A 12,908-nucleotide genomic window follows, 5' to 3' on the forward strand; every position below is an offset into this window, starting at 1 on the left:
ACATGATCTGTTGGTGGGCCCTGAGTACTGGAGTTGGGGAACCCTGGTTTAGAATGTATGGAGAGAAATGGGCCTAAAGGCCCCGTTACACATAGCGATGTCCCAGCAATCCCACCAACGATCCGACGTGGATGGGATCGCTGAGACATAGCTAGCTGATCCCTGGTTTCCAATGTAAACAGCAGGTATCTAAGAGCCGCGCGGCTCCTAGATACCCACTGTATACATTGGAAACCAGCTCCCAGCGTCGCTGATCGTTGCCCTCCCGCTACCACACACAGCGATGCGCGCTGGCCAGCGGGAGACCAATGATCAAAAAACGGCCCAGGACGATCCTGCACAATCAGCGATACCTGGCGGGGGGGGGTCGCTGATCCATGTCACACACAGCGATTTCGCTGGCGAGAGCGCTGTGTGTGACGGGTCTTTATTCTACAGATATGTATGGAGCCATACTGTGTCATTGTATGATTCACACAGAACACGACAAAAATCTAAATCATGGCATGCTGCCCCCAATGCCATAATATCTACCTACAGTATAAGCAATTATTTTTAAGAAAGAATATCGTATGGTATGTCGGTGTGTTCCACTGTAATGAGTTGTAAGGAAAAGAAGGGGCCTATTCCTTTAAATTTCAATCTGTTGGCAAGTTTTTGCTATAATAAAGGGGCAGATAGCCGGATTCTGTCACTTGCTCAGCAGTTTGCTGTAGTTTCAATACAATCAGTTTTTAATCAGCAGGAGATTATTACTGCAGGGACTAGGTGTGTGCTAATCAGTCCTGATATCTGTGTTGCTCCACCCCCACCACTGACTGGCACAGGCTGACAATGCACAGTGTATATAGGAAGCTGCCAATTAGAGGTGTGGGTGGGATTATACACAGGCCAGTAATCTGATCGCTGCTATATATACATCAGAGAAAACAGGGATTATATCAAAACTGCACCAAGCAGTTCAGTAAGTGACACATCGTTGGTATTAGCTTCTCTGCTCCTACATTGTGCTGCTCTCAGATTCCAAAGCAAAAAACCTGCTGACAGACACCCTTTAATGTGTTTTAACGCCAAAATTCTGGTGTAGAACACCTTAATAAGTCACAATATTTTTGCAGAGTTCAGAAGTTACCCTAAAATATTGCAACTTGCACCATTTTCACACAACTCCCGGCCAGCTAAGCCAATATGGGGCTTAGCATGGCTGGATGGGATGTGGCTACGCCCATTTGTCAAATTCATGATAATTATGCTACACTAGTGCCATAAATTACTCTTGTCCCTGAGTTGAATCATTTCTGGTGGCAGCAGTTAAGCACATCCGACTCCATTCATTAAGATTGGTATGCACAACACCAGTCCTAATGAATCAGCCCTGAAATGTACCCAAATGTTTGTTTTATCATTTTGGGTTTTTTTTTGTAGCTTTAAATTATGGTCTTTAGTAAATATTTGTTAAAAATTGGCCTTTAAGATTTAAAATCTTCAACCGGTCACATAGTGTCCTTCTCGATTCCTCTGCAGCGCCCCCACAGGAAAAAATTAAACCTCACATATTTCCCTTTAAAGTCAATGGACTGCTCATAGAATACACAAGCATGCAAGGTACTCCAGAGAGTATAATTTTTTTTTGTAGCCACTCTCCAGTCTGGTTAATCCTTTCACACCACGGCCAATATCGGTTTTCTGCTTTTGTGTTTTCCCTCCCTTCTTCCAAGAGACATTTTTTTAATTTACCTTCGACATTCATTTTACCATATAATGTACTACAAAATGGGGTAAAAAATCCAAATCTGGGGAAATGGTTAAAAAAGCAATTCTTCCAATACGGTTTGGGTTTCTTTTCTATGTCTTCTATTGTGTGGTAAAAACAATTTAACAACATGATTGTTCAGGTTAGTGCAATTACATGGATTCCAAAATTGTATAGATTTTTGTACTTAAAAAAACGGAGTTGAGTCCAAAATTTAGCAACTTTTGGCATTTTCACACCAATTTTACCCAAAATGGACTGGGCGAAACAGGGCTGTGACACCACAGCTCATCTTATTCAGGATATGCTGCGGCGTTCCTTACACTAGAAATCTTACTCCAGTCCCTGTGCTACAACCTAATATAAAATACTATATTGACGTGAATATATAGTTTATGATCAATTTTTCTTTGGTGGTTTCTCAAAAAACTAATGAATGTTGTATGAATTAGTTAAAAATGTATCTTGGTTGGATCCAGTGTAAAGAAACCGGTCAAACTGATCGTTGCAATGTTGGGTGTCTTTTGGTTCCCCGTTCTTGAAATGCAACAATTCAGTATGTTTATAAGGCAACTGTAACAACCTTGCCGGCATCACTGCATGGCCTCTCATCACCCACACACCAACTTACTCACTGCTCCAAGTCTTGCTGTGTGTTCTGTCTGCTGCCAGCTCCATGCTGTGTGCCTCTTGCTTACTGCCTGCTCTCTGCATGCTTCCTGGCTGTGTGCATAGGGGGTCGGCACCAGAACTCTCTGGCTCTTATGGAATCAGGGTGCACCTGTCTAATGTGTCCCTGGCCAATTACCAAGAGTCCGCCTAGTATTTAGGGCAGCTCCACCCGGTGGAAGCTGCCTGTGCAATGTCTTAACTCAGTGTCCTGCTGCTGAGTTGCCAGGTCCTGTCCTGTGTTTCACCTTCTCTGGAGGTTTGATTCCTAGTCCTGTGTCTGTGCCTGTCTGTCCGCCCTCCAGGAGGCAGAATATCCTAGTCTCTGTGCTATTGCTCCTGACCTTGTCTCATACTTGTCCTTGTGCCTTCCAGGAGGCAGAATATCCTGGTCCCTGTTTCTTTGTTCTTGTACCTTGTCTCGTACCATTACCTTGTCTGAACTCAGTCCTACCTCTGTCTTTCGGTCTCCTCGTTTGTGGCTACTTTCCCTGCTGAGTCTGTCCTTGTGTCCTCTCCATCTTCCTGTGCTTCATACTCTTGCGGCTCTGCCTGCTCCGTACTCTTGCGGCTCTGCTTATGCTCCGCACTCTTGCGGCTCTGCCTGCTCTGTACTCAGCTGTGCCCTTCCAGTGTCTCAGCCGTGCCCACCTGCCAGTGTCTCAGCCGTGCCCGCCTGCCATTGTCTCAGCCATGCCCGCCTGCCAGTGTCTCAGCCGTGCCTGCCTGCCTGTGCCTCAGCCATGCCCGCCATGCTCACCTGCCTGTCTGTTAGTTGTGCCTGTCGCCCGCACCTGTCCTAGTGTTCCATCTCCCCAAGTGGGATCAGCAGCCACAGCCAGACACCACCCTGGAGTGGCACCTGGCAGCTACCTGCCGCACAAGCCTGACCTCACCATCAGAGGCTCCAATGAAGACCAAGGTGGCTGTCTTAGTCACTCCCCTTCCAGGGTAGTCTGGTTTGTGGCACAGTGGGGCCACAACCCCCTGGCTCACGCCCACCAGTCAGGGCGTGAGTGTGACAGCAATTTTGCCAGATTTCTGCTTTAAATTGCTTTGAAAAGTCATATCATTTTGTTAAAACTTGTATTTGCACAAGAATTTAGCAATTTTGTCCTTTTTCACTTTGGGATGCAACAGGGGTACAGTGGGGGCATGACTACAAGCTCTTCTCATTCATGATGAAGTTTGGCCTTCCCTACTTCAGAAATCGTACTCCACTCAAATACTGGAGTAAGGTTTGATGTGAGACGCACGGGGGCGTACACTGCTTTTCAGACATTCCGGATTCATTAAGAAACATGCGCCTCTTAATTAATCATGAGTGTCTGACTCCAACAAGCCCACTCATAAAGAAGGCTGTGAGCAATGCCTGTCTTGACGAATAGGGCCTATGTGACAGATTTTCCCACAGATTATGGTTTATTTCTTACAGATCTAAGTATGCAGACACTTTGAGATGAGCTTATTTTTTATATCCTATGATATCCTATTTATCTACTTTCTCTTTTCCTGTGTTTTGTGGAAGTCATTTTAACATTTTTTTTTTTTTTCATTTTCAGTTTAGATTTCTATGAAGTTCTGAAGTTAATCGAGAATGAGAGCAACCTACCCCAATACAACCAAGCAGTAATGAGTGATCAAATTCCCATGCAGGAAGATTCTAGCTAGACAAAATGACTGTGGGTGGCTATGATTGCACACCTATTCTTGAGATGTCACAGCGTCTCTAGGATAAAAGGAACTGCTCCAGACCAAGCACTTCATTTATCAAGCACAACACATAATTGTATACATCAGTCCATCAGGGATTATACTATCTGTATGAGTGATGCCTGGAGCTTTTATCTCATTGCTTCTACGTGTGACCATAAACATGCCATGGACCTTATTCTCAGATCTGGATCTTCAGCATCTAGTCTAGGGAAGGATTCATCAAGCAACTTGTTGGCTCTAGGAATGCGTGAGACGGAATTCTGAACCCACACAGCTCAACCTCCTCTCTGCTATAAGTCTTTCTGTCATTCATTGGGTTTGGTTTTACAGATTCTGGTGTTTTGTGTAGGCGTCAGCAGCGTGGCAATCAGACATGACCTTTATTGGCTTTGTGTAGGTAGGCCTTCAATACCACTGACTTCTTCAGGCTGGGAGTGTGGAAGAAGATACGACACAGCCTCTGATTTAAGCATCCAATAGTAAATTGAATTTTTTCAATAAGTGTCGTCTTACAAAACAGCCTCTGATTTAAGCATCCAATAGTAAATTGAATTTTTTCAATAAGTGTCGTCTTACAAAACCTAGTGATTATAATAATACAAGCATGCTTATTTTAAAGATGGTTGACTGGTTAGAAAAGGGATGGCTTATGACAGAGGTGGACACGTATAATTTGCAGTATTCTATCCTAAAGATGAGAGCAGCATGTACCAGTACCTATAATATTGTATATATCAATTATTAAATATCTTTCTGATATGTGTATTTTGTAGCACATCCTTTTTTTTAACAACAGGTATAAGAAGAGACAGGTTGCGATGTATAGACCCTTGATAAGTCTTCTTTGCTTCGTAGGAGTAATGATGCAGTCTACTGGTGATTTCTTTATGACAAGAGAAAATGCTGAAACGTCCACAGTTAATTTATAAAACAATAAAAACTTTATTAAAGGACCAGTAATTGGTGGAGGAGTATACACACATACAAAAAGGGGCACACGTGGTAACATAGGTATCACATGCAGTATGTCTATCATAAGGAGCAGTATACACAATCAATGCACACTGGCAGAAGCAGCAATGTAATGTCAATCTATCTCAAAGGATGAATGCTGCGATCTATATACAAATGTGACCCATAGTATCCGTACATGGTTATGCACACGTGGTCAAAATTCTTGGTACCCCTCGTTTAATGACAGAAAAACCCACAATGGTCACAGAAATAACTTGAATTTGACAAAAGTAATGATAAATCAAAAATTTATGAAAATGAGCAAATTAAAGTCAGACATTGCTTTTCAACCATGCTTCCTCAGAATTTAAAAAAAAAAAAAATAAAAGTCAACCATGCTTCCACAGAATTTAAAAAAAAAAATAAAAGTCATGAAATAGGCCTGGACAGAAATGATGGTACCCCTGAAAATATTGTGACAAAATGGACATATTAAATCATGGTGTGTCCACTAATTAACATCACAGGTGTCAACAATCTTGGAATCAGTGAGTGGGCCTATATAGAGGGCTACAGATACTCACTGTGCTGTTTGGTGACATGGTGTGTATCACACTTAACATGGACCAGAGGAAGCAAAGGAAACAGTAATAATAAGAGTGATAATGTGGGCAAACTGTAAAGCACTGCGGAATATGTTTGTGCTATATAAAAATAAAGATTATTATTTATTATTATAAAGAGTTGTCTTAGGAGATTAGAAAGAAAATTATAGACAAACATGTTAAAGGTAAATGTTATAAGACCATCTCCAAGCAGCTTGATGTTCCTGTGACTACAATTGCACATATTATTCAGAAATTTAAGCTCCATGGGACTGTAGCCAACCTCCCTGGACGTGGCCGCAGGAGGAAAATTGATTACATATCAAAGAGACGGATAATACGAATGGTAACAAAAAAGCCCAGAAAATCTTCTAAACAGATTAAAGGTGAACTTCAAGCTCAAGGAACATCAGTGTCAGATCGCATCATCCATCATTGCATGAGCCAAAGTGGACTTCATGGGAGATGACCAAGAAGGACACCATTGTTGAAAGAAAAAATCATACAAAAGCCAGACTGAAATTTGCCAAACTACATGCTGACAAGCCACAAAGCTTCTGGGAGAATGTCCTATAGACAGATGAGACAAAAATGGAACTTTTTGGCAAGGCACATCAGCACTATGTTCACAGATGGAAAAATGAAGCACATCAAGAAAAGAACACTGTCCCTACTGTGAAACATGGAAGAGGCTCTGTTATGTTCTGGGGCTGCTTTGCTGCATCTGGCACAGAATGTCTAGAACCTGTGCAGGGTATGACGAAATCTCAAGACTATTGTGATGACTCCTGGAGTGGACCCTCTGGGTTGTGGCACCAACCCTCCCAGGGCGAGCTGACCTAGTGAGGAACACCCCCTATACAGGGAGTGTCGGGCAAGCCCCAGGGGGTGAGGTACCACGACTGCTGGCACCAGGTGGACGGCTCACAGGAGACACGAGTGAGTGTGTCTGCAGGAACGTGTAAAGCGTAGGCATAGGAACACGTGGTGTACAGGACGGTACTGGGTGTACTCGGGAACACAAGGCGTGTACATGGGGACATGTATGGCGTGCAGCGACTAGTACGTCAGGGTGTGAGCAAAGCAGGATGCATGCAAAGGAGCATGTCAGAGTGCTGAGTTAGGCAGCAAGTGTGCCAGGAGGTGTAACAGAGTACAGGAGCAACGTGTGTGCCAGAGGGCACAACTGAACATAAGACAGAGTACTGGATTGGAGCATGTGCCAGGAGGCACAACTGAGTATAAGACAGAGCACAGGACCAGAGCGTGTGCCAGGAGGCACAACTGAGTATGAGACAGAGTACAGGGTCAGAGCGTGTGCCAGGAGGCACAACTGAGTACAAGGCAGAGTGCAAGTTCAGAGTGTGTGCCAAGAGGCACAACAGAGTACAAGGCAGGGTGCAGGTTCAGAGTGTGTGTCAAGAGGCACAACAGAGTACAAGGCAGAGTGCAGGTTCAGAGTGTGTGCCAAGAGGCACAAAGGAGTAAAAGGCAGAGGACCCGAATACAGTGCACAGCCAGGCAGGGACACGGCAGACCAAGCCAGGAAGCACAACAATAATCAGGCACCTCCCCTAGGAAGAGGTAGCCTGATATGCACATGATCACGAGGGCTTCCGAATCAAGTCCTCCAGTACCATAGAGAAGACTGACCTGGAGACCGAATTGAGAAGACCGCGCAAGCGCACACACAACATGGAGGAGACAGGAACCTAGGTATGAGTGGTGCGTGTGCGCACCCGGCGGGACCCCTGGAGTGACCGCGGCTCCGGAAGAAATGACGTCGGGACCGAGGTCCCACCCCCAGGTGAGCGTGGCGTGACAACTATCAAGGGATTCTAGAGAGAAATGTGCTGCCCAGTGTCAGAAATCTTGGTCTCAGTCACAGGTCATGGGTCTTGCAACAGGATAATGACCCAAAACATACAGCTAAAAACACCCGATAATGGCTAAGAGGAAAACATTGGACTATTATGCAGTGGCCTTCTAGGAGCCCTGACCTAAATCCTATTGATCATCTTTGGAAAGAGCTGAAACATGCCGTCTGGAAAAGGCAACCTTCAAACACGAGACAACTGGAACAGTTTGCTCCTGAGAAGTTGGCCAAAATACCTGTCGAGAGGTGCAGAAGTCTCAGTGACAGTTACAGGAATCGTTTAATTGCCTCAAAAAGTTGTGCAGCAAAATATTAAGTTAAGGGTGCCATCATTTCTGTTAAGGCCTATTTCATGAGTTTTTTTTTAATTCTGTGGAAGCATGGTTGAAAAGCAATGGCTGACTTTCATTTGTTCATTTTCATAGATTTTTTTATTTATTATTACTTTTGTCAGATTCTAGTTGTTTCTGTGACCATTGTGGGTTTTTCTGTCATTAAACGAGGGGTACCAACAATTTTGACCGTGTGTACATAGCTAAACAGTTCAATATCTTTGGAATGGCGTTCCCCCGACACGAGTTTCAGCACTCAGCCTTCTTAATGATTGACATTATGTTACCATGGAATGTGCACCCCTTTTTGTTTGTGTGTATATTCCCCCCAATTACTGTTACTTTAATAAAGTATTTATTGTTTGATAAATTAACTGTGGACGTTTGATTGTTTTCTATTGTCGTATATTGCGATTTGTCCCTATGATTTCACAGTAGTCCAGCTTATAGTTGCTTGACATATGTCTTATTATAATCTTTTTACACACATATAATAGGCATGCAAATTAATCCTATGAGTAGTTCTTACTGGTGAATTCTTTATGTACGTTTCTCAGACATAATAAAGCTAAAACTTACCAATATATCAGTTTTCTAATGACTTGGTATCTTAGCTGATTTTCTAAATAAACCATTTCAGTATTGTCCTGCCATGGTAGGCATGTACATATAAGGAGGAAGACTGGGCTGCAGGTACTTGTGCGGAGCCTGGTCTGGAACTGTTGAGGCTGCATCTTTTGTTTCCCGAGGGAAGGCAGAAAGGACCGGACCAGTGCTCTGAAACGAAAGAGCCGGCGATGACAGAGGCAAGGTGCATGTGCAGCGGGATCCGAGGAGTGCACAGTCAGGCCGCAACAACACGCGGTCAATCCGATGCGGGACGCTACCGGGGCCCACCGTAGTAATAAGGAAGGAGCCAGGAGCCCTGTTCAGCTAAGCGGCGCACGCTAGCCTAAGAGCCAGGGCAAAAGTTCAGGAATGTTCGCTGCTGCCCTCGTCACAGGACCGTGGTCTGCAGGACCTCGCTGGAGAAGCGCACGTGCCATGAGTGCAGCGCACGTGTGGCAGAGAGAGAACCGGTGTTGACGCTATTGACTTCATAGCCTGAGGAATTGCTGCCACGTTAAGTGTTTCACAAGAACTGCCATTACCTGATTCACTGTCTCTTAACTCTGCGTATCCTTTGCAATTTGAACTGTTTTTTTTTAACTGTTTGCCTTCCTGTGTGGAGTATCCCTCTGTTAAGTAAAACTGTTAACCCTTGCTCTGCCTCCTGTCCGTCACTGCATCACGCAGCCTGCTTACATACATAACTGTTATCGACCATACATTTGTGTGTTACTAAGACAAATAAAGAGACAGAGACTACCAGAACAGAGACTAGAGTCCAAAGTGACTCCATCTGCTCATTACAGTGAGAGCTTCATTTGAAGATTTCACCGGAATCACATTTTTGGGATTTACACAGAAACCCGAAGTAAGTGCCGATCGTAGAGCACAGAATAAGGCCTCTTTCACACGTCAGTGTCTGCAGTACGTGTAGTGACAGTTTTCACACGTAGTGGGGATGCGTACACACGTAGATCTGTGCATATGTCAGTGTGTTTCCACGGACTGTGGGTCCGTGGACAAAACAAGCTGACATGTCCGTTTTTTACCGTCAGCACGGATGGCAAAACGTCCTGCACACGTGCACACGGAGAACACACATTGATGTCCTCCGGGTGACACACATTGGCACCAGGGAAGAAGCTCTACAGAAAGTCCTGTTTCCCGGCAGCAGGTGCTGAAGACTGCTCTCATCATTCTCCCCTGCTCTGCCGGCGATCAATGCGAGCAGGGGAGAATGATGAGAGTTATATTAAAGTCTGAAAGATGACAGCAGGTGGGGGCTTTTGGGGACAATTACTCCCATCATCCGACACTTGCTGCGACTAATAACAGTGACAGCAGGAGTGGATGATCGGGTTATTCCTCAGCCGCCGCTTGCGATCTAATGAAATAAATGAATGAAAAACGCAACGTGGGTTCCCCCCTATTTTCTTGAACCAACCGGGCAAAACTCACTGCTGGGGGATGCAACCCTCAGTGTGTCTGACAAAGTGTCTGACTGCCAATTCAGCTCTACTATTCTTGCATTTCTCCCAACTTTTGAAGATTAGAAACATGACAGATCATGGTATGCGGTCACACCCTAATCCATAGTCATTTACCATTCCTTTATTCCCTGTCAGGAGGAGTTGTCAGAGGAGTTGTCGATGGGAGTGAGGGACATTCAGCAGACCCCCGAGACTGCAGGGCGTAGCCCAAAATCCAGGACTGTCCACTGTATCCGGGACCGTTAGGACTAGAGATGAGCGGATGGACTCACGAGTCTCTGGTCCTGGTACCGTGCTGCTGGACGGGAGTCTGCGAGTCTCTAACCTTCCAGTGTCCCTAACTCAGCCTTTAATTAGCCAGAGCTGGTGAGACGTCATCTGTCTGTCCTGCTCATCTCTACTTGAGACCTGTGGATTTATTTTTTGTTCATTCACAGTCGGAGCTACCAAAACTTTCTCATCTTTATGTAGCTTCACTATATGACATCTAGCATTTTTTGTGAGTACAGGGTGGGCCATTTATATGAATACACCTAAATAAAATGGGAATGGTTGGTGATATCAACTTCCTGTTTGTAGCACATTAGTATATGGGAGGGGGGAAACTTTTCAAGAGGGGTGGGACCATGGTGGCCATTTTGAAGTCGGCCATTGTGGATCAACTTTATTTTTTCCAATGGGAAGAGGGTCATGTGACACATCAAACTTATTTAGAATTTCACAAGAAAAACAATGGTGTCCTTGGTTTTAACATAACTTTAATCTTTCATGAGTTATTTACAAGTTTATGACCAATTATAAAATATGTTAAAGTGCTGCCCATTCTGTTGGATTGTCAATGCAACCCTCTTCTCCCACTCTTGACACACTCATAGCAACACCGCAAATTAAATGCTTGGAAATAACTCATGAAAGAATAAAGTTACATTAAAACCAAGCACAGATCTGGTGTTCGATGGGAACTGTTAATATGTGATTGGTGAGTGTCATGGTTAGGACATGGTTAATGTCCTGTTCTCACAGGGTTAACATTTGCCGGCCTCTCTTTGGATCTGGGAGGGGTATTTATACTCACTCCAGACTAGCATTCTCTGTCAGCTATACTGTTATTCTGGCTGTGTGTCTGACCGACCCCCCTGGTGTGCGTGTATTCTGCATTGCTTGTTTGATTCCCGTGTGTGACCCGGCCTGTTCCCTCACTCTGTACTCCGTCTCTCGTTTTTGTACTATTGTCTTCTCCGGTTCTGACCTCCTGGCTTGGCTATTGTTACTCCGTTGCAGTTTGTCCCTATTGTACCATCCATTGCCCGTTCTGGTTTTCTGATCTATTGCTTCGTCCTGACTATTCGCTCTGTCTAACCCTTTGGTACAGTCCTGCTATCTCGTGCTTTGACCCGGCTTGATCTGGTTTCTGTCTCTGTCTATGCCCCTTGGTAACATTGTCCTATAGTTACCTTTCTAGGAGTTTCCCTGCAGCTCCTAGCTCTGTGGAGCTTAGGCCACGCCCCAAGCAGTCACGTGCTTCAGGTCCTGGAGCATGCATCGTCACCGCTGCTGCCCGCTCCACAGGTATCTTTGAGCACTGTTTTTGTACTTAGGACACGCGCACTAGCTCAGTGAGCAAGTGCAGTGCGGTGTTCCTGACAGTGAGAATGTGGTGCAGAAGTGGAGTTTTTACAAGAGTGGGCAATTGAACTGTGGAAGGTTCAAGGGGTGCAAGTGGAGCTGAGGTACAGCCTGGGCAAAGTCTCAAGGGGGCCCGAAAATGTTGCCAGTGAGGGGCCCTAAAATTCCTGGTTGCAGGCCTGTTTGTGCGTGTGGCCTGAGGGAGCTGTTCTTGAGTTTCTGCACCGTGGGTGGTCAGGGCATGCAGGAAAACACTGTAAATGACCTTCAGCATCGGAATAGTGTCAGTGCTGCAGCCCTTTCTCAGGATCGATAAGGGTCCCTCCAGAACCCTTCCAATCACAAAGCTATGGCATATGACAGAGAAATCCTTCTACTTTTTAATACGGGGAATAACCCTTTATAGAGAAAATTACAACGTGATGAATTCACAAATTGTCTTGTCTAGATGACTCGTTACTGAACAAGATGAATGTACATTTAGACAAGGAGCAAACAATAGAGCACAGTTTTTAAAAGCTTGTTTTTTTTTTACTTGGCTTAGGTTTATGTGTCATGAAATCCACAAAGCAGGGGAATAATGTATCAAGTTTGAACAGTGCACCTTTTCTTACTCTCCCCTTCCACCCACACGTCCACCCACTTCTTGTGAGGGGGTGTTTTGTGAGAACAGAGTGTGGGTGTGCATATTTATGTGACGTGGTCGGACCATTGAGACACGCCAGTGAAAAGCCTCAGGCATTTGCTTATTTTCACTTCCTTGCTGAGGCACAGTTATAGTAATCAACAGAGTGTTACTGCATAGCTCATAACACAGGGGACCGAATCTTAGAAACGTTTTTGCTTCGGTCTATGGATAAGCCGACGACATCTCAGATATTATAGCCTCATATCATAACCTTTTCCAGTTCTAATCAGCTGTGCTATAGTAGTACATAAATGAGCCTGACTATACGTAATCCATTTAAAGGTTTTATCTCCATATCACAGATTAACCCCAATCCATAGGATAGAGAATAACGATCAATTGCTAGTGTGCCGACTCCTGGGACCCCCAATAATACTAAGAACCACAATCAGAGAACTGTAATCAGAGAACTAAAATCAAAGCATAATTATTGGGGATCAGGGATCTGGAGTCTTGCCTTGAAAATACTGGTGATGGACCCCCAGCTATCAGCAAGATAACACTTTTAAGTCACAGATGTGAAATCTGTACTAGTAATATGTTAAAGGGCTTTTCCAGGACTGTATTGTATTGTTTTCTATGAGCCAAAA

General features: G+C 44.5%; 1 protein-coding gene across 3 annotated transcripts in view; it reads left to right on the plus strand.

The window, feature by feature from the left end:
• STAT6 (signal transducer and activator of transcription 6) overlaps positions 1 to 8,489 on the plus strand; it is a 243,067-nt gene extending 234,578 nt beyond the window's left edge. For all 3 annotated transcript variants that reach the window (XM_073576848.1, XM_073576847.1, XM_073576849.1), the window contains one exon: positions 3,985 to 8,489. In XM_073576848.1, the coding sequence (XP_073432949.1) occupies positions 3,985 to 4,093 (109 nt within the window). In that variant the 3' untranslated portion in view covers positions 4,094 to 8,489. The remainder of the gene's footprint in view (positions 1 to 3,984) is intronic.
• Positions 8,490 to 12,908: the final 4,419 nt, after the last annotated feature.

Source organism: Dendrobates tinctorius, unplaced genomic scaffold (genome assembly GCF_039654945.1).
Source record: "Dendrobates tinctorius isolate UK_male_01 unplaced genomic scaffold, ASM3965494v1 ptg000051l, whole genome shotgun sequence".
NCBI classification, from domain to species: domain Eukaryota; kingdom Metazoa; phylum Chordata; class Amphibia; order Anura; family Dendrobatidae; genus Dendrobates; species Dendrobates tinctorius.